This window comes from Anser cygnoides, chromosome 1 (genome assembly GCF_040182565.1).
Source record: "Anser cygnoides isolate HZ-2024a breed goose chromosome 1, Taihu_goose_T2T_genome, whole genome shotgun sequence".
Lineage (NCBI taxonomy): Eukaryota > Metazoa > Chordata > Aves > Anseriformes > Anatidae > Anser > Anser cygnoides.
Window position 1 is genome coordinate 65028933 of NC_089873.1, and position 23332 is coordinate 65052264.

At 48.1% G+C, this 23332-nt stretch overlaps 2 protein-coding genes across 7 annotated transcripts; one reads left to right on the top strand and one right to left on the bottom strand.

The window, feature by feature from the left end:
• Positions 1-437: 437 nt before the first annotated feature.
• LOC106030952 (zinc finger protein 502-like) lies at positions 438-23260 on the top strand. Of its 6 annotated transcripts, XM_066998700.1 has the most exons (5): positions 438-623; positions 9944-11873; positions 19119-19225; positions 20489-21790; positions 21919-23260. In XM_066998700.1, exons 4-5 carry the CDS (start codon positions 20503-20505, stop codon positions 21996-21998), a joined length of 1368 nt encoding a protein of 455 aa, XP_066854801.1. In that variant the 5' UTR covers positions 438-623; positions 9944-11873; positions 19119-19225; positions 20489-20502; the 3' UTR covers positions 21999-23260. The 6 variants fall into 6 exon arrangements, with proteins under 6 accessions (XP_066854801.1, XP_047913936.2, XP_047913926.2 ...); XM_048057979.2 differs by having other exon boundaries at positions 446-623; positions 20492-23260; XM_048057969.2 differs by having other exon boundaries at positions 450-623; positions 20489-23260.
• On the bottom strand, positions 13383-17539 carry LOC106030953 (acrosin-binding protein-like). Its single transcript, XM_013173023.3, has 4 exons — positions 17390-17539; positions 14939-15154; positions 14452-14546; positions 13383-13880 (listed from the first exon to the last, which is right to left on the bottom strand). The coding sequence occupies exons 1-4, from the start codon at positions 17421-17423 to the stop codon at positions 13383-13385; spliced, it is 843 nt and encodes a 280-aa protein (XP_013028477.2). The 5' UTR covers positions 17424-17539.
• Positions 23261-23332: the final 72 nt, after the last annotated feature.

Sequence of the window (23332 nt, forward strand, 5' to 3'; positions counted from 1 at the left end):
TCTTCAAATTTATTCCTGCCGTCAAGGGACGGAGCATGTGCATCTCACTGTGAGAGCCCTGCTCCTGCCTGGCATTTTTCAAGACCTTAGCTTGTTTTTGGTTTCTTGGAAAAGAGCATTTGCCCCACCAGCAATATCAGGTTTGTAATACATTTTCTTCAGAGCAACACATTTAACCTTTCTGAGAACCATTGCTATCTATAATAAATATATGGCACTTTTCAAATATACAGTAAAAATCACCCTATAAAACATGATTTATTAACCACGTGTAGAAGCCCAATAGTTTACAACAGCCTTTTACTCTCTAGTTATCCAGAACTCTTCACATCTGGGCAAGAATTGCACTAGGATGCATACAACAAATTTAGAGACCTGTATTTACTAACATACATTATGAAAGGCTCCACTGACATCTCACTGCCGAGATTCAGATGATTTGGAAGAGACCTTTACTTTGGCTCTGGCCTCTCTATATCTTCCAGCCAGGTAGGTGCAGACAGCAGCAAGGCTGGCCCTGAGCCTTCTCAGCTGCACAGATATAACCTTGATCAGCTTCTCCTTGTGTAATAGATGCTCCAGCACCCTGACTGCCCTGGGACCCCTGCCTTGGACCTGCCCTGGTATGTCTTTGTTTTTTTTCTTGCAATGGAGAAACCAAAACTGGATGCAGTACCTGCGATGTGGTCACACGTATCATATGGAGGAAAGTGGTCTCCTCTGGGACCACTGGCAGTGCTCTTTGTAATGCAGCCTTCTTTGCACCCTATTGGCATATATGCTGCAAGGGTGCATTGCTGCCTCATGGTCAGCTAGTCCACCAGGACCCCTAGGAGCCTCTACCTTTTCTACAGAGCCACTTCCCAGCCAGTTGGCCTCAGCCTGTACTGGTGCACAGGGTTGTCCCTTCCCGCGTGCAGGACCTGCGTTTGCTTCTGTTCAACAACTCCATGTGGTTCCTGCTGGCCCATGCCTCCAGCCTGTGCAGCTCCCTCCTGCTGGGACTGTGCTGCCAGTAGTAGCACTGGCAAAGAAACAGCATCAACCACATGCTTTGCCCACAGAGCCAGTCACCTCATCACTGAACAATCACGTTGGGTAGACACGGTCAGGCTTTGGTAAGTGTGGTAGTCACCTGAAGGTAATCACCGCATCCTTCAAGTCCTGGGATTTGCTTCCTAACCTCCCTGGACTCCAAGACATTTGATGATGTGTCCTCATAGACATTTTTGATAGAGTGGCCTCATAAAGGTATTGGCCACCTCCATCCTTGTCCTTGGAAGCTGATCCTCCTTTACTCTTGCCTATTTGCTGCCTCCATTTTTAGTTGTTTTCTATTTAAATTACTTTTGTCTTTTCACATTTTTTTCCTCCTCCATCTTCACAATTTTCCTCTTTAATTTCTGTCATTCTCTCTCTCTCTTTTTTGTTTCTATTTTCGTTGTCCTTCCCTGAGGTGGAAGATGACATCCAACCATTCAAAAAAGAAATCCCACAGAGAAGTCAGATTTTAAGCTTTTGTACTTTTTCCTCACACCAGGCACTACATTCAGATAGTTGCTCTTATTCTTAAACATGATCCCTCCTCTTCTCTGAGGATCTATAAGATGAAAAGATGCTTAAGCAAACAGGCATCCACCTGAGTACCACTAACCTGGGCTTATCTCTCCACATCATGCTTCTTTTTTAATGGAAACCTGCTGGCTGCCCCAGGAGTTACTGTCCAAACAAGCACAGAACAGCCCTTTAGAGAGGTGATTTCCCCATTTTTTTTTACATATAAATTCATTACTGCATCATACTTCTAAGAAAAGAGTTTTTCTTATGCTTTTCTTGTCTGCAAAGCACTCTTCACATAGATAATTTTTAAACTTCAATTGCAAAAACAAATAAATAAATATACTAACTCTGAAACCTAAGAAATGAAATGAAATTATCTTGATTTGGTAATGTTAAGGGACATATTCAAATTACATGGAATATGATCTTGAAAGTCTAATCACAGTGTGAACATTTAAGGAGATCACTTGAAGACAGATTAACCAAGGAAGGTGAGAGAAGGTGTGTGTTTAGAAGGTTTGGGAAACACCATCCCAGGGAGGCATCGGCTCATTCACAGTGCTCCCAGTCTGAAAGGAAGACAGGGATTTTCTCAAGGCTGGCTGCTCTCAGGGTAATTTTTGGGGATTCACACACGACCACAGTTTTCTTGTGGCATACCCATACAAAAGCAGCGTGACCTCTGAGGCTGTCTAAGGACCTCTAAGGTTGCCTTTGAGCTTCTTCCATTCTCTTGCCCAAATGGCAGAAATCAGAGTCCTAAAGAAGCTCTCAGGCTTCGTGAGCTATCAGGCTGGCCCAGTGGTGGGTAAGGTGCTCAGATGAAAAGTCCACATTAAATTTTTTCTCACCTGTAAGCCAGTTCACCTCTTCATTGTCTCAGGATGCAGACAGCTTTATGCCTGGCCAGGAAAAACAACTGAGGCTATCTGTACTTTCAAACCTTATCAGCAATTTCCCCTAATTTATTACAATAAATTGCTGATGGAGGAAAATAACAGGATTTACCTGCATACACATAAATAATATTTCTGCTACTAACTTTTTCAGACCTCTGAAGGTTTGGCTTTTTTCCCCTCTCTATATCTCTCCCCATCCATTATGTGAAATCTGCCTCATCTCTTTCTGCATTGGCACTGGTGTCTAGACTCTCTCTTTCATCTTTCTTTACAACAGCATTGTTTTCCCTCACGCTGCAGTTATTTCTTTTAACTTCTCTACTGCAGAGAAGAAAGTGGCTTTCATTTGGATGGAAGTCCAGCACTGAGACATCCAGGAGCTCCTAATCTGTAGGAGAACCTATTGTTGGGGGGTTTATCTCCGGTTTCATCTAAAAAATTGCACCCTTAAAAAAAAAGCACTGCTCTTGCATGGCTGAAACTCATGCAAATGTACATCTCCATCCCACAGCATTGAGAGTCCATAGGTAAGTTAGAGACTACACGAGTGTATATCTGTCACCTCAGGCAACCTACCCTTCACTGGGCTTCAGTGATGGACACACGGACACCTCCAGAAGGTGCAGGGTGTCCCTGCTGCAAGAGGAGGACCTGCACACACTTTGTGTCGACCCCTTCCGAAAGCTGTACGTTCTTATTCAGTGCAATGAAAAGGCAGGGTAGGAATAAGTGCATTTTGGCCACAGTAGGACACTGTTACACAGCTGTGCTCAGCTATATAGCAGTGCGTGTGGTAGCTGGGCACAGAACTGCTGGAAGAGCACCAGGGGATGGGCTTGTCCTGCTGGGTGTGAGAGCACACTTGGGATGCCTGAAACACAAAGCTGAGCCCCCAGAGTCGCTCGGGGTCCCTGTGCAGATGTCGCAGTCGTGAACTTAATCATGGGTGGTGACAAAGTGCCTTGGCCAGGCTCTCAGAAGAGCTGAATGTGTTGTGTGCGCCCCTGCCTAAGACCAGGATGAACAGGGTGCAGACTCTAATTGGGATTCCAGGAACGAATTTGAAGAGTCTCTCCTTGCATAGCCAGGATGGCAGTTTGAGGCAAAAGTGAAATTGATTTTGGTTTAAAAGGGCTGTGAAGGAAGATATGAGTAAATATGGAGAAAAATAATCTAAAATTGATTAGAAAGGAACCATTACCCAGCAGGCAGTAAGCCGTTGTAGATAGTCCATTGAATAACTAAAAAGAAAATGAGATTGCTGTGGTATGTATAAATAAGAATCAGAACATTGCACTCCTGCCATGGTATTTTTTGCTTCAGTCCATGTGTCACTCGTTTGTGGCTTAAGATTATATACTGCCATGAAAGACTATAGATGCACCCTATAACTTTGAGAAAATTCTGTAATTTTACATTCCAGACATTACTGTGCTTCAAATAATAAAGAAAATATACCATGGTAAAAGAATGACAGTGCTATGTGCTAAGAAAACTTTTTAGGTGTGGAGGAAAACCATTTCATATTATGCATATGAAATAATCTCTAATGTTCCCAGCACTGCTTGTATGGGCAACATGGAGGATTTTATTAAAGCTCTTATAAAACCTGATACTAAAATCATTGCAATAATTGAATTAATAGTAATGTAAGACTCCTGTGACTGCATGGTCCCAACAGGAACCTTAATTCCTCTATTACGTTTGAAAAGATCTATAATAAAAGTAGAGAAAATCACTGTACTAACAGTAAGATTGAACCTAGCTAAATGAAATTGGAGTAAACCACACCCAAACTCCTAACAAGGCATTCATTGGGCACAGGTCAAGTTGTGAACAGAAATGAAATTTCACCATTGGACTGCGCTGAACTGGAGACTACTCTATGAAAAAAAGGGGATTTGGGGAAATTTTAGAAGGTATAGAATAATGAATCTAGAGCTTTAAATTTTCTGTAAACTGAAAATCAATTGCAAAGAAGCTCACTATTGTAGGGAAAGACTTGGTTCTTGTAATGAATTGTACCAAAGCTGCCTTTAGACAGTGCAGAGTAAGCTCATGTCCCAGCTCAGAGAAAAAGTTGAAGGGAACTCCCTTGGTAAGCAATTGGTCTTGCTTTACATAATCTCAGAATAGTACAGTCAGAATGTGGGATGCATCTGGTCTGTGGCAAGTCTCTGGCATCCAGCTGTGTCTTCTGCTTTGCAAAAGCAAAAAAATGGATCAGGATTGGTAGCAATCAGAAGGGAGTCATGCCACAGCTCACCTTAGAAATGCAGCAGAGGTGGTGCACTCTGAGAGCTGCGTGCAAGCAGGGCGTGCGTGAAACTGCCTCGCAGATACCAAACTGAAGGAAAGAAGATGGATTTCACACTTGATGCTGGCATGGAAAAGGAAAATCTGTCTGTGTACTTGCAGTATCAGGAACACGAAATTGTGGCAGTGTTTTTAATTATACAGCTGGGACTTACTGAATATATCAGTTTGGAGACTAGAGAGACTCCTGGTGAATCGTTGTATCACAGACATCAAGTTACTGTACACATTTTGACTGCATTTTTAGACCTGTACGATAGCCTTTGAACCTTTACCTGTGTGTTCAGGGCAGTTCTAGTTCCAGGTCTCTGTTCAACCCAGATTTGGTGCTGTACTGAAAGCACATCTAACACATTAATGAGAAAATTAAATGGTTCATTCCACTTTGTCCTTGAGAATTCATAGGGGCTGTATTACAAAATACACCTGTAAACTCCTTAGGCTTATAGATTAATTCTGAGACAGTAAAGTAATGTCATTAAGCTATATATGAGACTTAATTAAGTATTTTAGGAGCAAGATCCTACCTGCTAGTTTAACCATTCAGCTTGATAAAAGTTCAGATTTAGAATACCATGTAGGATCTTGGAAAATTGTTCACAGAGTTCCCATCACAGAAATCTTGATGGGAAGTGCTTCTAGGCTGGTCTGCCTGACAAGCAAGACACAGAGTTTAATCTTGCACCCAGCTGTGATAATACCTATGCATCAAATAACTGTATTGATATCAACTGCTCCATATGTCAGTTATGTAACAGACCTGCAACACCACGTAGAATGACTGCTTTTGGGGATAATGGTCTGGGAAAAGCAAGGCTTGAGATACCACCTCACTTCCCCAAAGGGTGGGTACAGCGCAGTGTTAGTGTGGGCCCTGGCTGGCTAGAGAGTGACACAAGAGGGTTAGAGAGTGACCCAACTTGTCCTGATATAAAGCCAATGGCTGCAGGAAGATCGGACTGCAGGAATCGATGTCACTACAAGCGGCTGGCAGTGCCGGGTGGAGAGGCAATGCTTTTTGTCTCTTGGGATTCTTTTCTCTTGTGAGACCTGAGGTTTTCTTTCAGCTGTCTGTCTGAAAATCCTATGATTTTACGCAAGAATTTGAGCCTTTAGAAAAGAGAAAATTATGTTTTTATCCAACGTATGTGTTTATGGAGGGGCAGAGGATGGAGTTTCACGGTGTGGCAGTATTGACTCAAAGGAACGGAGAGAAAATGTTGGCTGTGCAGAAAGGAAAGGAGACTGGGTCACCGCTGGGGTGAGTCCTCCAAGGGGCACATTTACTTCCCCTGCCTCTGCCTGCCTCCAGGAAAAGTGCACAGGGTTTTACTGCTGCAAAGGGAAAATAACTCCCCCGAGCAGCTGGCTGCAAGCCCCGAGGGAGTCAGCTGCAAGGGACTTTTGCAAACTGGGACCTCTCTGGGGCAGCAGCAGAGCCCTGGTCTGCCCCTTCCTGCCTCTGCAGGGCTTCCTCCCTGTCTCCTCCTCCTCCCTCCCCATCCCCGTTCTGCCACCCCTGTGCCCTCCAGCCTTCCACCTCCCCAAAGCTTCACCTCTTTCTGCCAGGCTCCCTGCTTGCTGGCTGGCACTTTTTTCCCCCTAATATTCCGTTTTTGCCTGTCCTCTGTCCTCCACTCCTTTCTCACTTTCTCACCGCAGTGCTTAGATCTGATCCCTGGACTTTAATTTCTTGCTGGTGCCAGGGATGAAAAGAATAAGTGGGCTGTGAAGAAGATGGCATTGCCTCCTTTGGAGGAGCAGTGAGAACAGGTCTGAGCAAGCCAGCCCAGATATATACTTGCCCTGCTCATATACTCCATGTTGTATATTTAGCTTGTTATAGCTGCTGGAAACAAAGAGCCAATATTAGGTTTGAAAACATGACATATAAGATAAAGGAAACCAGAAATGCAATGCACATAAATATGAGAAAAGGGAATTGCTCGCTCTCAGAAATGTGGAATAAATTTGCAGAGGCACAAGTAAAAGATGAGAGATTATAAAAAGGCATTAAGGTTGTCACTGCAAAGGAGTCGGGGAATTACACAGCAAGCTCACATTACCAATTCAAACCGGGGTTTGCTGTGAAGAATGGCCTGGTCTTTGGAGGTAACAATAGCAGTGCAAAGTGCAGTGAAATCTGATATTCTTTGTAGAATTTAGCGGGCTCGTGCGGGTATGGAAAATGCAAATGGAAAGCATAAGGTATGTACAAGTAGCAGCTTCATAAAAACTCAGAGATAAAGGAAGTTGTACGAATGAGCTGTTTGTTCAAAATATCGACCTGGAAAAGAATAGAATTCGTGCTGATAGATCAGGGCAAATAACAACCATGGTTTGAAGCAAGTGTAGATATATTTACGCTCTGCTTTTCTGGCAGAGACTACACTGCAGAGTCAGATCATCATTTGCATTTCCCTGCGGCTGTGCTATAAGGAATCTAGCATTAGCATAGGTCGTAATGCCCAGTGCATCTGCATCTGCCGCGTGGGGAGCAATGGAAGGGGCTGAATGACTGGCCATGGCTCAAAGGACAGGATTTTCAACCATTTGCAAGGGATGACGGGGGAGATTCCACCCTGTTACATCTAGTCCCACAAATCCTGTATGGAAAGGTCTACTGAAAAATGGAATTAAGATACTTGAGATTTCTTTAAAAAGCTACCAGATCTAAAAGAGATTATTCTGCTGCTGAGCTTGAGAGAGTGCCCTTAAAACATGGTCAATCTCCCTTTATTTCAAGAGGCAGCTGAGAAGCAGGCTTAATAGTATAGGACTCATCTGGGTGCCTGTAAATACAGATGAAGCTATGCAAGAGTCACACTATTTCACGGGGAACAAAGGTACTAAAGTGCAAGAGACACAGTCTGCATACAGAATGAGGTTTTGTGGACTCACGGAGCTCTGCCTGCCAAGGAGATTGCTTCTTAAACCTTTGGGGTACAAGCTCCTGAAGGATGGGCTTTTGGGAGCCAAGAAGAAGATGGAGATGAAACCTGCAGATGTAGTGTCTGGAAAAAAAACTTTGAGAATGGGCAGAAGAAGTAGGAGCTCCTGAAAGACATTTTGCATGCTGTTAAGGCAGCTAACGTCATTTTATTTTTAGTTATTGTAAGAATCATAACAGGAAAACAAACAAACACAACGACAACAAAGTAAGGAAGAGGGAGGTGTAACACATGCAATTACTAAGAGGATTAAGGTAAGAACTGGCCTGAGGGGATTGGACTTAAGAGGAACTGGGGCAGAGAGGCCTGTTCTGGTACCTATACCTTGCTTGCCTACTGTATGATACACTTGCATTAACTTTTCCTGCTGCAAACCCTACTGAAATTGCGTTTTGAACTTTGATGGTTGGATGCTCTTAGTCTGGGATTTTTATTTTTCATTTTTAGCTTTGGTTCAAGCATTTAAATAGCAGCTGAAAGTAACTTTTTGCAAGTGTTTGCAAGCCTGTATCTTTCCACCTGTGTTATTGTCCCTAATGCATCTCTAGCCCCTGTGGTGCTCTCTGGCACAAGCAACACCTCAGCAGAGCTCCTGCCTTTTTGGGTGGAGGACAACAGCTCCATCCCTACTGCCATCTTCCACTTAATGTTTGCAATGCCTGTAGGAGATTTACAGCATGTAACCGTGTAATATTCCTTACCTACTACTGCTAGAGACAACATGCTAGAGGGTTTTGAGACCTGGACTCGTGACTTTTCATCCTTCACTTAAAACTGAAGAAGATTATGTCATTAATTTTGCAGGTTATGAATATAAATCACAATAATTGGGTTTACTGCTTTCATGCCGACAGGTTGCCCTTCAGCAGCATTTTCTCCCTATTGTAGCGCTTCAGTGCCACACATTTAGGTGTTCTTTATAAGCAACTGCTGCCACTTGGCTGCTGAGACCCAAATAATCAGATTCGTGGTCACTGAGTGGCAGAATCTGAATGCCTCATAGACAAGTCAGAGATTTACTTTTCTACTGCTTGTGAAAGTAATGGGACGCCTCAGCTAAGCACGTGGAAGTTAGGAAAAACAGGCTTTTTTTTTTTTTTTTTTTTTTTTTTTTTTTAGCTTACAGAAAAGTAAACCTGACTTTCTCTCAGTCCTCAAAGCATTGCTTTAGGAGCAGAGCAAGGGCTTTGAGAGACTTCTTACTGTGTTTTTCAGAATGTTTTAATGCTCTGTTTTCTTTGAAAGTTATCTGCAAAGAAACCAGAGTTCCTTGTTGACACATCTACATATCTCTTGGTTTTCTGAAATTCTCTAAAGTAACATACCTATAGAATACTAAGTCAGATCTTGTCTGCTTTGAAAGACTGTGCCTACTGGGCAAACAAATTATTAAGGTTTCCAGCCACCTGTAGCCAACTTCAGACACAAAACTGTTCATTTCAGAGGGAGCTGGAATAATTGACCCAGCTTTAGTCTGCTTTGAAAAAAAACCAGCAGTTTCAGAATATTGGCAAAAAAATGCTAATGAAATCAGGTTCACTGAATTGGGAATTGTTGATTCTGTTTTCATGTTTGAGACTATATAAGGTATTCCCTTCTAATGCATGGTGGGTTGGACTTCTTTTACCTCGTAATCAACGAGGAAGATTCTTTTAAAGCCTTGAGTCCTTAAATGAAGGAAGGTGTTCTTAAGATCTGTGAGACTGCCAAAGATCTTAACCATCAAGGAAACTAGAAAATAGTGACCCTATTACTGCTGAAATATATATATAAAAAAAAAAAACAAAAAAAAGGCAAATGAGGGGTGAGAACTTGTGATGGTGATCCTTTGTGAAGTACAGTCTGAGGAGGCTGATCTGGACATTCCTGTCTAGTCATGAAGTAGCAAAGTAAGGCTTGTTAGCCTTTTTCCTCGATTCCAGTTTTTTTTATATTTAAATTGCAATGTTTAAAGTGTCTTTTTCACCCATTAGTATACAGTGAAATACAGTCACTGTTGCTATTAACCTTCAGGCAGAGAGAAAATCAGTGAAAGCTGATGTGTGACACACAGTTCTCTGGAATTAATAGCCCTTGCCCTCAGTTTCAGCAAAAATATTGTAAGACTTGATTTGTGGTAAAGGTAGGAGGAATGAGAGGTAATATGGCTCACGAAAGCCATTTTCTGTTGTCTGATGGCAAACTCTACTTTTTTTTTTTTTTTTTTTTTGTCCGCAGGTGTCTTACAGTGCAGAGGAAGGAGTTACAGGAAGCAGAGATGCATAAACCTCTGCAAAAGCTTAATGTGCCATACGTGGCACTTTGGGAAGGCTGCTTTGTAGCTGCTGTTGAATCCCCGGTGAAGAAAATCTCCACCTGCTGTAACCAGCTGTTACCAGTGCAGGGAAAGGACCAGCAGCAGCGTGCTCAAGATGTGAAAGCTGCTTGGTTGGGCTGCGCACCGGTGGGACCTGTGGTTACGTGCCTCTTGTGGGACTGCTGTCAGAAACCGTGTTGAAAAGGTGTGGAGATGCCCTCCTCCCAAACGTGCAGTGAAATCTCGTGGTTATGGAGTGAGTTCAACACAGCTTAACATTCATTTGTAGCTGACAACAGCTATGGGGAAAGAGGTGGGACATCGTGGGGCTAGTGAGGGGATGGCATGTTGCATTTTCACAATTTCTGTTTTTATGTAAGTCTGCAGTGTTGTTTCATTCGTATGGCTGTCTGGGCTGCTGAAGCGAACAGCTGCCAGAGGGTGCAACCGATTTTGTGTGATACCAGGCTCACATGGCACACTGGGACAATATTCTGGAGAACAGTAAGATGCAGGGCCATAAGGTCCTTATTTTAAGTTTTAAATCGGAGGTTTTCTGAGTAGTGTTTAAACTGATCAAGGACATTTAGCTAACGTCCTGGTATTACTTTGAAAAATTCAGCCGGCATTTCTGCTTAAGATGCAAGGCAGCCAGATAGAGTATACTCACTGAGGCACGCTCTCAGGAGGCAGAAAACAACACACCAGGGAAAAGCAGACGGTGGAAGATTTTAGCAGAGGCCATGGGCGATAACTAGGCTTGGGCTTATAAATCAAATGGCAAGCTCTGATAATACCAGTGCTCTTACTGTGAAATAGTGATTAGCACAAATTAGCAAGTGATAATTTAAGTCTTTCATAATATGCTTTTAATAGAAAATGTTGTTGAAGCAGATTTTTTCCCAAGACCCTTCAGGTCTGTTACCTGAGCTATGCTGGAGGGGGCTTTTAAAAAGTAGTCTGTGCAGTACAAGGCAGAGGAGGGCTTTGCCCCCCTCTGAAGCTATGCTCTGGCAGCTGGGCTTTGAGCACAGCTGGCTAGGTTTCCCCTACCAGTACTATTAACTTTACCTGCCCGTCCCATAAGGGAGAAGCATCTTCTTTGGATGAAAGGCCGACGGAGCTGGGGCAGGGCTGAGGAGAGGCAACATGCTACCTGTGCAAAGTCCTTTTCTGTGCAGAAGGGAGGCTGCAAAGTCTAGGTTTGCTCAAGCTGCGTGCGTATCGGACACCTCTGGAGCCCGGCACGCCTCGCCCAGGCTGCGCACTCAGGAACCCCCTGGAAGAGGTGCTGTGCTGGGGAGGGAGGGTGGCTGGGCCTCGTTAGGGTGGAGATGAGACAACTCGGTGCTGCCGTGGGGCAGTAAGACACGAGGACACGGCCCAGTATTCACCCGGTATTTATTTTATATTAAGTCCCCGAATTATGCATTTCATTTCCTCGACATCGCCCACGGGGCACATCGCCGCTGTTCCCTGCCTGCGCGACCGCTACCTCCCCCCCCCCCCCCCCCCAGCCCCGAGGCTGAGAGACCTCTCCAGGAACCACCGAGCCGCCCAGGGTCTCCGGAGCGAGGCCAGCCGCCCCCTCGGCACCGGCAGCCCCCCGCTCGGGGCTGGGGACCGCCGTCCCTGCCGCTCCGGGCCGCCCCCAGCAGGCTGCGGGCCGCACGCCCCCTCCCGCCCCCAGCGCGGCGGCGCAGCCAAGGGTTAACGGCGGCGAGCGGGCCGGGCCCCACCGCGACGAGCCGAGCCGAGCCGAGCCGTGCCGAGCCGAGCCGAGCCGAGCCGAGCCGCCCCTAATACGGCCCACGGCCCCGGCCCCGGCCCCGTGGCCGCCGCCCGCCCGCGGTAAGTGCCACCACAGCGGGCGCGGGGCCGCGCTGAGGGAGCGGGCGGCGGCCGGGGGAGGCAGCGCGGTTCCCCCGGGACACGCCGGGTGCTGGGGCTGGGGGAGCCGCCGGGGAGCCCTCCTGCTGCCGGGGGCTGCTGTGAGGGGGCCGGCAGCCCCGTGCCGGTGCCTGCCCTCGGCCTCGGTTAGCCCGCCAAGCGGAGGGCGTGCGGTTTGGGAGCGGGGGGGAGAGCGAGGTGTTGGGGTCGGAGGGAGCGGGGGAGTCTTTGTCACACCGGTCACGGCTGTGTGTGTGGCTTGGAAGTGGTGGGAGATGCTTACAGCGATCAAACGTGAGGGCAGGAGAAGTCGTAGCTGCGGTATTTAGTCTTCTTTGGATGGTAATTTGGAAAAAAAAAAAAAAAAAAGGAAGGAGATCTTCTAAGGACTTCCCTCAGAGGACAGAGACAGTGCCTCTGCTTATCTGTGGTTGTGTCCTTCAGGCAGCGTAAAGGGACCATGGACATCCCTGACCCATGCCACGGGGCAACGTGCTCGGTGTGGTGCATCCCAGGGCAGAGCCGCCTTTGGCTCCTGTCCCCTCCGTGGAATGGGTTACAGCAAGGTCCATGGGGAAGGGTGAACCGGAGGTCCTCATTTTGATGGTGGCTCTAAACTCAGGGTGAGTGGAGATTCAGAAAACCAGAGCTGGTTCCCTCAGTTTCCACTCTGCTGTTAGCTCATGCTGGCTGCAGGTAACTTCATGGGGTTTTACTTACAGATGTGCCCAGTGCTTACAAAAGGAACAGCACTACAGCCAAAATTCCCATAAATGTGACTCTGTTACTTATTTTCTGAGAGACAAGAGTTTCTCAATGTGTATACTTATCCTGTGTATTTCAAAGAATGTGTTTCAGAAATAGACAACAACCAGAACAAGCAGTTCCATTGCAGGGTAAGGCCTTCTGCATTTAGAGCACCCCTTGTGTGTATATGTTTGTGTATTCACACACACATTTCCAAAGAAGAATCTTCCCTTAATGCTTCCCAGCAGAAACACCTATCCTTGATGAAGAAAGGCCAGTGTTCTCCCGTGACATTCACTGACGGACATAACAAACCCCATCTCTCTGCAAGGACAGAGAGCTATTGATGGTGGTGGTAGAGCCACATGTAGGAAAAAGAATTATTTTTTTCCATCTTGCCTTGTTCAAGAATAGAGATCTCCCAGACTGAACAGTGGTGGGTGAACAGTTTGTGTGGGAGAGGACAATATATATTCAATACAGTTACTTTCAAGAGGATAATGTCTTTCTCTGAATCTTGAGCGATACCGTTTCAGGTGCCTGGATTTTCCCTTGCACCTTTCCCCCTTGCTTCCTACACTGTTGGCCTGGGGAAGTACCGTCAACTTTGATGCTACCTCAGGCCTTGGGAGGACTCCTTCTCTAGGTTCTGTGTTCCCATACATCCCCTCTGAGACAGCATGCAGAAGATTTGCTGGACAATTGCTGGTCCTCCTTTGCTGATCACTCTTCTCTTCCACGTCCCGTGTCGGTGCTTTTTGCCCACGGAGACACACTCGCGTTGTTCAGGGCCACCAGCAGCTTTAGGGCAACAGCCTGCAACTCCTCCTCCTCCACCGCCTTCCCCATGGCCATCAGCTGCTGCAGTTTCTGCATCAAACTCTGCACGTGGGTATCCTGCAGCCTCAGGAGGAGGTCCTGGATGTCAGTGGTGGGCAGCTGGCCCTGCTGCTGGCCACTGACTGTCACCTCTGAGGCATGTGGGTCAGAAGGACTCTGTTGCATGTTCCTCAGCTCTGGTGAGCCCTCGGGTAAGGAGCTGGAGATCACAGCTACTTCCATGTCGAGTTTGGAGCCAGCTGGCTGGGCGCTTGTAGGAGAGGTGGGAAAAACAGGCTGGGAACGGAAGATACTAGACAACACTGCGTCACTGCTCATGGTCATGTTGAAGGTTCGTGAGCTGCCCAGCTCAGCCTTACCCTCTCCTGGGCATGCAGTCCTCTGTGAAGGAGAAAACGTACCTCTGTAGAGGCAGTGCGCCTCGGGAGCAGACCCCAAGCTGTACCCCTGTTCTGTGAGGTTAACATGCAAAGATGGGTTGCAAAGGTGAGCTTCTTTACAGGCCCAAGGAAGGAAGAAACCTCCATCACCTTTCCTTGTCATGTCTTCCCATAAGTCTCCTTTGTCACTCCTGATTGTCTTCCTCTTTAGTTGCCTCTTCTAGCCTGCACGAGTCAGCCTTTCCCCTGCAGTAGCCTAGTTATCTCAGCTTGCTGGGGGGTGAGAGCTGGATGTAAGGGCGGAGGTGGTCCTCAGAAGTTCATTTTCTTCAAGAATACCTTCCCTAATGCCTCCACTTTGGCAAGTGTCTGCATCTGTGTAAGATGCCATCTGCGTAAGCTAGCCAGCCTGGTGTGAGTGCTGCTGAAAGATGGGCTGCCCACAGCTCCCTTCTGTCTTCACTGTCTTTTGGCCTCCTGCTTTCCCGTGTCCTCATTTTCAGGACTCTCCCGTTCACCTGATCATTGCCCAGAGCACACCATGGTCTTCAGAAAATAACTAAATAACTCACCTTAATGAAGTACCTTTTCATGGTACAGCGATAGAAAGCAAAGGCACAGAAGTTGGGGAAGAAAGGAGTTCCTGGCAGTTCAGAGCATACAGGCCCTACGAAGAGGCAAATGAAGATGCAGACTTGGTGATAAACTCCAGTGCTGAGGTCCCACCAGCCGTCAGCAGTAACCTCACTGTCAAATGGCAGCCCTTCATGAAAACTCCCCGTGCACTCAGGGGCCTCCCTGAACCTTGGTGAGAAACTCCACTGCTTCCTGATCATCGCTGTCACCCAAGGCTTGAGAGGAAGCTGGCACGCATGGCTGCCATCGGCTATGAGATAGGATGCTCATGAGTAGATGTCTTCTCCTCACCCTGGGATTACTCCCATCCCCTCTCCCCCACCTGCTCCCGAGTCTCCATCCCCTCCCAGTGCTGAGGTGCAGCGCTGGCCCTGCAGGACCCCCATCCATCTGCCTGCCCTTGGGAGTCACAGTTGGCTTTACCTTTGGGGATCGCTCCGTGGTTTTCATACTCATCCAGTCTCTGGACCAGGGGGTTCTGGCAGCCGTACAGCGCACGCAGGTGGCAGGCGGTGGTGGCGCGGTGGGCGGCCCGGAGGGACCTGAAGAACTGGCGGTACTCGTGGCTGGAGAGCGGCGCTCCTGGCTGCTGCGCCTTCACGCCTCGGGGGCCGGCAGTGCAGCCCCAGCCTGAGAGCGCTGGTGGAAAGTAAAATACAGGGGGTGGGAGGAGGAGGAAATGCTCACAGCGGCACACTCAGAAGAGCTGGCAGGCTGAACCCAGACCTCCATTGCCTTCTCCGGATGCGGGGTCCAGAACGCTGGAAATGCCAGGACAGGGTCAAGATGGGGGGGGTCTAGACATGGAGAGGACCTGCTCTGCCCCTGCTAACAGGGGGATAGTACTTGGGGGGCAGTACATGGCTGAAGGGCTTTGACCAAAACCTCTGGAGACTGAAGTCCTGAACTGGGAGAAAGGTCTTGGAAGTCATGGCTGGAACTGGAAATGCAGCTCTGCTGTCAGGGCTGGAGCAAGGAGATGGTTTCCTTTCAAGATTTTTTCATCTGCAAGTTCTCTTCCTCTGGGTCAGTGTATCCTGACCCCAGGCGTTAATGGAGCGTGCCCCAACAGATACGTGTATGCCCTTAAAACGGTCCAAGCATTCACTGAACCCATACGCAAAACTTAAAGCCAGTTCTTCCCTGTAGAGAACATTATGAAAGCTGTCGAAATCAAACATTTGGAAGTTAGATGTGCCCAAGTGAAACTGTCATGTGCAATCTTAGTTTCATCTCCTTGCGCATATGTTTTTATACATTTTTTAAGTATGCAGCAAGCTTCTCTTCTATCCTTAGGACTGCCAGATCCTTCACTGCAGAGACTGGACCCGCCCAGGCAGGGAATCAAAGTTTTCCAGGTTAGGCTCATGCTGCATTTGAGACATCTGCCTCACTTCCCACACTTGGGAAGGTGAATGAAAAAGGAGAAGGCAGGAAGATGCTGGAAGAGGAGGAGTAGTTTTGTGGGTACTCTTCCAAGAAGTAGGTTTTATTCCTGGCTACACCACAGAGGCTTGCATGTGATGCTAGGCAAGTACCAGGTTTCTCAGCACATTATTAATGGCATTTTCATTACCTTGTGGGTTGCCATTTATAGGAAGGCTGAAGTATCTTGCAGTTTTGGAATCTGCATGTGCTATATTTTGAGTGTAAGTGCTACATTAGCATGTGTGCTCTGAGAAGACAGGACTGAGGCATCTCAAACTGGGATTCTAAAAGTAGTGGATATTTTTAACTTTAATCCCTCTCTGCCCTCATTTTGCCATTCGCAAAATCACTATAAACCAATTAATAGCTGTGAATCACTAAAACATAGAGTATATAAAAAGTTCACGAGGAAATGAGTCATTCAAATGGGATCAGCAAATAAATCAGTCAAACACTGAACAGCAAGGGTGACATAACTTAACTGAATAGCTTAATGAATGGCTGCTCATTACAAAGGCGTTGTCCATCTTGGGTCTAAAGAAGCCAAACCCATGTGAAAAAAGAGAAGCTGAATTAAAGAGCTATTACTATGTCAATGCACAGGGGGAACATATCTAAAGCTGCAAACTGAATGTGATTTAGGCGTGCTCTAAGCATTCTCTGTAGTAGTCTGTTAACCTATCATGTCCCTAAATTTCCTCTATCTTGTTAACATCTGTGCCATCTTATTAGTATCTTTGTGACTGCAGATGCAGCAGGATCAAACAAAAGCGTGTAATTTTCCCCCTTGAAATGATCACAGAGGTTATCAAGTCCTCTGTGAGACAACACTAGATGAGAGTGAGACACTTTGCCGAATGACTTTGTGGAAATCCGCAGAAAGTGGGGGACTGAGGAGACCAGGAAATATGGGACTCTGCCACAGCCTCCTGCTAGCATGTGGCCTGATGGGCCAGGCCTTTCTGTCCATTTCTTCCAGCTAGTGGTTTGTTTCTTCCAGCTCATGCTTGTCCTTAACCAAGGTCCTCTCTCAGATCTCCTTCTGCCTCCCCTACCTGCTCATCTGGCTGGTTCTTCCCTTCCCGCTGGTGGTTCAAATCCAAATCCCTGCCACTGCTCTCATTTCTGGTTTGTGTGCCAACCTGTCTCACATCTCCAGCCTCCACCTCTGTTCCAGCCTCTGCCCGGTTGTGTCCAGCTCCGAGTCCTCCTCCCTTGGCTCCTCAGTCAATCCCTGGCTCTCCTTGATGAACAAAACAGCATCTCCAATGGATAAAGACTGGCAAAATTGTAAGCATCCAAGACTGGTATATCTGAGGCATTCAAGGATGCTCCTGTCTCTTTGTTTCACCTCCAACATGGCCAAGCTGAGGTGCATTGGGGGCGAGGAGGCAAAGAAAATCCTTACTTATGCCCTGACCTGCAGGGGAGACATTTCCTACTCACCGGACAGAAGGAGGAAAGCCCACGTGGCTGACATGGCACCGTGCGCGCTGCCTGAGGCGGCCCCCGAGCAGACAGAGGTGTCACCTCCGCGGCCTCGCCTGCCTGCGTCCTCCTCCCTCCTGCCCCAGGGGAGCTGGGGGAGGCAGTGGGGGAGCACAGCCTGGTTTCCCCGTGGCTGGTGACACCGGGTGGTGTCACAGACACCTCTGTTCCTTGTTCTGTTGTCCCCTGCTTCTGTTGTCCCCCACCGTGCGTTGGGTTCCTGTCAGAAGTACTCTCTCCACACCTCTGCCTCACCGAGGGTTGTGGTCTTGGGGGCTCACCTGCCCTCGGCCGGCCGTGTCCTTCACAGGGCAGTTCCTTTGCGGCCTCTGTCCGTCACCTCAGGAGCTCAGTGCGGCCCATCGCCCTCCCCACGCAACAGGTCGCCTCTCTCCCTTACTCAGCCTCGCAAGGACTGGTGCCTCATCAGCTGAGGCACTGCCTGGGGACAGCTTTGCCCAAGCCTGGCTGCTCTGGGGACAGGCACCTTGTCCCTGCCTGACTGCTCAGTGGCTTTTTGGGCTCCCCAGCTTGCTTCTGGTACACATCAAACAACGTGCTTTTCTGCCATATCCCACAATATTCCTGGCTCTGCACCAAACAAACTCTCTTCTGTATCTGCTTCCTGTTTCTGCAGCACCTCTTTGGGGTGCGCGTCGACCGTGGGCTTGGAGCTGCTCTTGAAAGTAGCAGAAAGGGACTGAAGCAGAAGGACATCTCTCCCCTCCTAAAATCAGTGGGATTCCTCGTGACTGAAGAGGTGCAATGCCATCGCAGAGCTGGTATTCACATCTGCAGTTTTTAAGCATCTTCTTTCTCTAACCCGTACCTTTCCAGGTGTTCAGAAGTCAGCATCCTAAAATGCCTTTGCCTTCTGCTGCTGCACAAACATAGTGCAAAGCTTTATAGGTGACCTAATTTTCTACCCCACAACACCCCCTCCTGTACAGCATACTTCTGCTCCGAAAAGAGATCCTTGAGAAGGGGGCGTGCATGCTGGTGCTCAAACCTGTCCAAACCAGACTGTGTCACTGTTCGTGCGCAAGCAGGTGTGCGTGGCTGTTCTTCAGTGCTCGCCGCCAGCCCTGTAAGCTCAGCCAGGAATGAAGCAACCAAACTGCCATTTTGCTGGAGCACAGGACAGGAAAGTCTGCCTGTGGTCTGCTGCTGTTCATCATGTGTGAGCAGACCGAAATCTCTTCTCTCCCCCAGCCCTGTTTGTGCCTGGCTGAGCCTCTGAGGGTGACCAAGCAATGCCCCTCCGGTGAAGGCAAGGCAGGGGACTCCGGGCAGATGCAGAAAGCAGCGCAGCCGTTTTCTCTGCCTGCAGAATGGGACTGCATCGTGTTCTCATTTACCTCACAGGAAAGAAAGGTGACAGAGAGAAAACGGCTTGAGGCAACTCTATTTTATTATACAAAACTCATCAGGCTCACAGGCAGCTCTCTGTGGCATGTGCAGTTAACCCTGTCTTTGTTATGTGAGCTTCCCTGGCTAGCAGACCCGAGCGCCAGCGTCAGGGTGTTTGTGGCAGAACAGGCGGTGACCCTGACTCATGTTTCTGAGCATCATTTTCCTCTGGCCTAGGTTGCTTTTGTTTCCTAAATACTTATTCTCTTGTAATCTCAGTCTACAACACTGCTTCTAGGACTGTTATTTGTTACATCTGTTTTCTTTCTCTGATCAGGAGCTGCCAGCCCTGACTTTGTTTTGACCTCCTGGATGGAGTGAAGAGAAACAGCTTTGTGGCCAGGAGCAACTAAACACCGAGGCAGCAGAGATATTGCTCACAAGGTGAGGAATTGAATAGTGCATGTCTAGAAAAGAAAGAAGAGAGTGAATGCTGAAAATTTGGCATGTGCTTTCCTGCATGCTTCGCACTCATCCTGTTTCTTTTGTTCCTGTGTTATATAGACTCTGCTTTCAGGAAGATTCATAGGCAGGGTATGATAAAGGTGAAACAATCCTAGGGAATCTTAATGAAATCAAATCTTGTGTATTTTTCAGCAAAGACTATACTCAGAATTTTAGAAGGCAAAAATAACCAGTGTGACTTTCTATTCCTTTCACTCTGACAATATTTTTAATGCTTTGTTGGTCAATTAGCTGTCTTGAGGTCCATGCCTTGGGCCAGTGCTATTGTTTTCTTTGTACTGCAAATGCTTTTCAGCCCTGAGTGTTATAAGCAGAACTTTGGAAATCAGTATAACCAGTGTGTTGTTTTCCAAAATCAGCAGATCAGCTGAATCAAAACCTGAGGGGTTCATCCTGCTGCATTCTTCTCAGATTCTGACCTCCCACACGTAAGATGATGATGTTAACTTTGCAAGCAGTGCCTTCCAGCTAATCTGCTAGGATTCATTTCCCAGTTGTGTTCTCCATATCAGTGTAACTAATAAAAACCAAGGAGCCTCAAAATGTTTCATTCTCGTTTCCGTGCTTGATTGACAAAGCAGTGTATCATTCCATTCAATTGCCTGTCTGTTCTGTAGACAAAACCTAGATATAGTTTGCTGCAGAATATGTAGGGTTTTCTCTTTAAGGAAAAGGTCTACAGCTGGAAAGAAGAAAGAAAACAGTCTGCTTAGCAGGGGAGGATATTCCTGTGGTGTTGTCTGCTTCCTTCCTTGATTAAGCATGGGAATGCTGGAGAAGAGCAGTGATTCATAGGCAACAGGAAGAGAAGTGGGAAGAGAATTATGTACTTGGGGGTTGCGGAGGAGAGCAGTGATGATGTTTCCCTAGTGTCGCTAGATGTAGGAAGTTTGAGGACGAGCAACTGATAGGGCTCATCTGTTAGGGCTGTAACTTTATGACAGAGGACCCTCTTTGCAATCCATGCCACAGTGACCACCTGTTCCCAGGTCACACTCCCTTCCCACGCTTCTCCCTCTTGGTGCCTTCATTCTGTCCAGAGAAGAAACCGAGGGGCTGGCTCCTGAGCTGTTGGCTAACGGTGGCTGATGTGCAGCACGTCTCTGGAGGTTGCCCTTTTTGGACGTCTCCTTCAGAGATCTGGCAGGGATTACTCACTGCTGGTTCCTCTATTCACTCCAGCAGGTGGCAGGACCATGGGCGACACGCAGAAGGGCCAGCTTCATCAGGGAGGTCCTGCGAGACCTGAACTGCACCCGTTCCCCTCCAGAAGGCTCACGGGAGGTACCCTCCAGGATGCTGATGAAAGACAAGGCTGCAAGCAGGAGCTGGAGACAGAAAACAAGATGGAGCCGTCTTTTGGAAAGAGACAGGGAACAGTAACTCCCTGTGTGATGGCAGTGTGGGAGTGCGAGGACGGTGGCGGCACCCCCATCAGCAAGGTTATTCTTACTGGGGACAAGCCAGACCCTGCCATGTGTGGGAACATTTGGATTCAGCAGGTGGGGGAGAAAACCTACGAGTGTCCCGAGTGTGGGAAGAGCTTCAGCCGGAGCTCGTACCTGAGCCAGCACCAGAGGATCCACCTGACAGAGAAACCCTTCAGCTGCTCCGAATGTGGGAAGAGTTTCACCCGCAACTCAGACCTGATCAAACACCAGCGGATCCACACCGGCGAGAAGCCCTACCAGTGCAACGAGTGTGAGAAGACCTTTAGCCAGAGGTCCAATGTGATCAGGCACCAGCGCACCCACACGGGAGAGAGACACTACCAGTGCAACGAATGCGGGAAGAGCTTCAGCCAGAACTCCCATCTCATCGTCCACCAGAGAAGCCACAAGGGTGAGAAACCATTTAATTGCCCCCGGTGTGAGAAAAGCTTCAGCGACCGCTCCTCCCTGATCATACACCGGAGGGTCCACACTGGAGAGAAGCCCCACAAGTGCCAGGAGTGCGGGAAGCGTTTTCGAGACAGCTCGGCCATCATTCGGCATCAGAGGATCCACACTGGAGAGAAACCCTATGAGTGCACCGAGTGCGGCAAAACCTTCCGCCAGAGCTCCTCGCTGGTGACCCACATGCGAACGCACACGGGCGAGAAACCCTACAAATGCCCCGTGTGCGGGAAGAGCTTCAGCCAGAGCTCGGCACTCACCACGCATCGCCGCATCCACGGGGGAAAGGCCTTGCCCGTGTACCACGGCAGCCTCTTGCCCAGCCCCTACCAGTGCGCCGAGTGCGGCAGGAGGTGCAGCGACCACCCCACTCTCGTCAAGCACCAGACCACGCACGCGGAGGAGCGGCCCTACATCTGCGTGGAGTGCGGGGACAGCTTCCGACGCAGCTCGGCGCTCAACGTCCACCTGAGGATCCACCGCGGGGAGAGACCCTACAAATGTGAGGAGTGCGGGAAAACCTTCCGGCATAGCTCAGCCCTCGGTGCGCACCTGAGGATCCACGCAGGAGCCAAGCCCTACGAGTGTGGTGAGTGTGGGAAAAGCTTCCGGAAAAGCTCGACGCTTAAAGTGCATTTGAAAATCCACGTGGCCAAGAAGCCTTATAAATGTACACTGGGTAGGAGAACTCTCTCTTCCCGCTCTCTTCTCCCGTAGGGTTGGAGTGGCTGGTTGGAGTGGGAACCAGAAGCAGTATTTGGTTGTGTCTGCGGGCGCATGGACAGTGTGAGTGCTGAGAAACCCAGTGGGAAAAGATTAACTGGGGACTAACTGTGTCTCTAGTATCTGGGCTGGGTGCTTAATCCCAGCGGTACAAAAACCATTAGGAAATTAGGAGGTCGGGAAGTTAGTTGTAAGAGCTGCATATTGGTGATTTAGGGAGAGTACTGAGAGCCCGAGGAAGGGGGATCAAGTTCTGGGTAATTTGGGGACTGTGAATATGTGGTTGAATACAAATGGAAGAATCAGGCTTTTAAAACAACTTTTCTACTAAATAAAATATGAAAATTAAAAGTTCCAAGTTGGCTCTGATTCAAAACTTTGGCTTGTTAGATACTGCAGTAGTCTTAGAAACGCTCCTGTTTTCTATGACTGTAGTAAAGTTTACTCAGTGTTTGACAAGGCACTTTGAATTCTTGGAGTCTGAGACTTAGGACCTGAACCTCCACCTGTTTGTCTTTGCTTCCTCTTTTCCAAATCTCACATGGGACAATGAATTCCTACCTCCGTGTGCAAAGTCTGGTTCATACAACACCTGAGCAAAGCAGAAGCGATGTGGCTGCTCTCAGAAAATGTGGATGTGCAAATATTTCCAGTTGTAACACTGCCTGTTGCTAGTCTTTGGCAGCTTCCCCAAAATGTGTCCTCTGGTTTGATACATCTTCTGACTAGGGACAGCAACAAAACCTGGGCAAAAACGTGGAGCAACAAAACCTGGGCAAAAACGTGGCCTTACCTTGTTTAACCAAAAAAAAAGTATTCCTCCTAGATGGCTGAGTTGTATCCAGTATACATGATGGGTTCCTACTGGTAGTCCAGAGACTGTTTGCGATTTTTGTAGTTGTTTTTATGCTGGAGAACTCTTTATCTCCTTGTTTGTAAAGTATTTACACGTAAAGCTGAGTGTTAACAGTTAGGAATTACCAGATTTACATTTATTAGTATGTTAATGATTGTACATTACATAAACCTGCTTTATATCGCTGTGTTTTATTACGAGGTGCGTGTTTCCCTCCTTAAATAAACCCCCTTTTATTCTTTCTCTGTGTATAACCCTGCTCTCTGTCATTGTGCGTGCATAAACGGGAACCAAATTGCCAACGGGGCAAAACACAGCGTGAGGGGCTCGTCCGCGGGCAGCCGCAGCGGGCGAGAGACCCCTGGCAGCGGGCTGAGGAACCGAGGGTCCCGCAACGGGAGCGGCCCAGCACCGGGGCAGGGTTTCCCGGGGCAGTCCCTGAGGGGAGGCCGAGCGCTGAGGGCAGGCCCTGCCCGCGGGGAGGGCTCACGGCCCGGCCCCGCCCGGCCGCGGCCACGGGCGGGGGGCGGCGCTGCGGCGGCGGGAGCTGCG

Excerpts from the sequence above, each read along its gene's own strand:
- LOC106030952 (XM_048057979.2), top strand. The coding sequence starts at position 20,503 with ATGGGCGACACGCAGAAGGGCCAGCTTCATCAGGGAGGTCCTGCGAGA.
- LOC106030953 (XM_013173023.3), bottom strand. The coding sequence starts at position 17,423 with ATGTCAGCCACGTGGGCTTTCCTCCTTCTGTCCG. Across the intron at positions 14,547-14,938 it reads CCACGGAGCGATCCCCAAAG|GGCCTGTATGCTCTGAACTG; the intron begins GTAAAGCCAACT and ends GCCTCTTCGTAG. Across the intron at positions 13,881-14,451 it reads TGAAAAGGTACTTCATTAAG|AGGACTGCATGCCCAGGAGA; the intron begins GTGAGTTATTTA and ends TCTCCTTCACAG.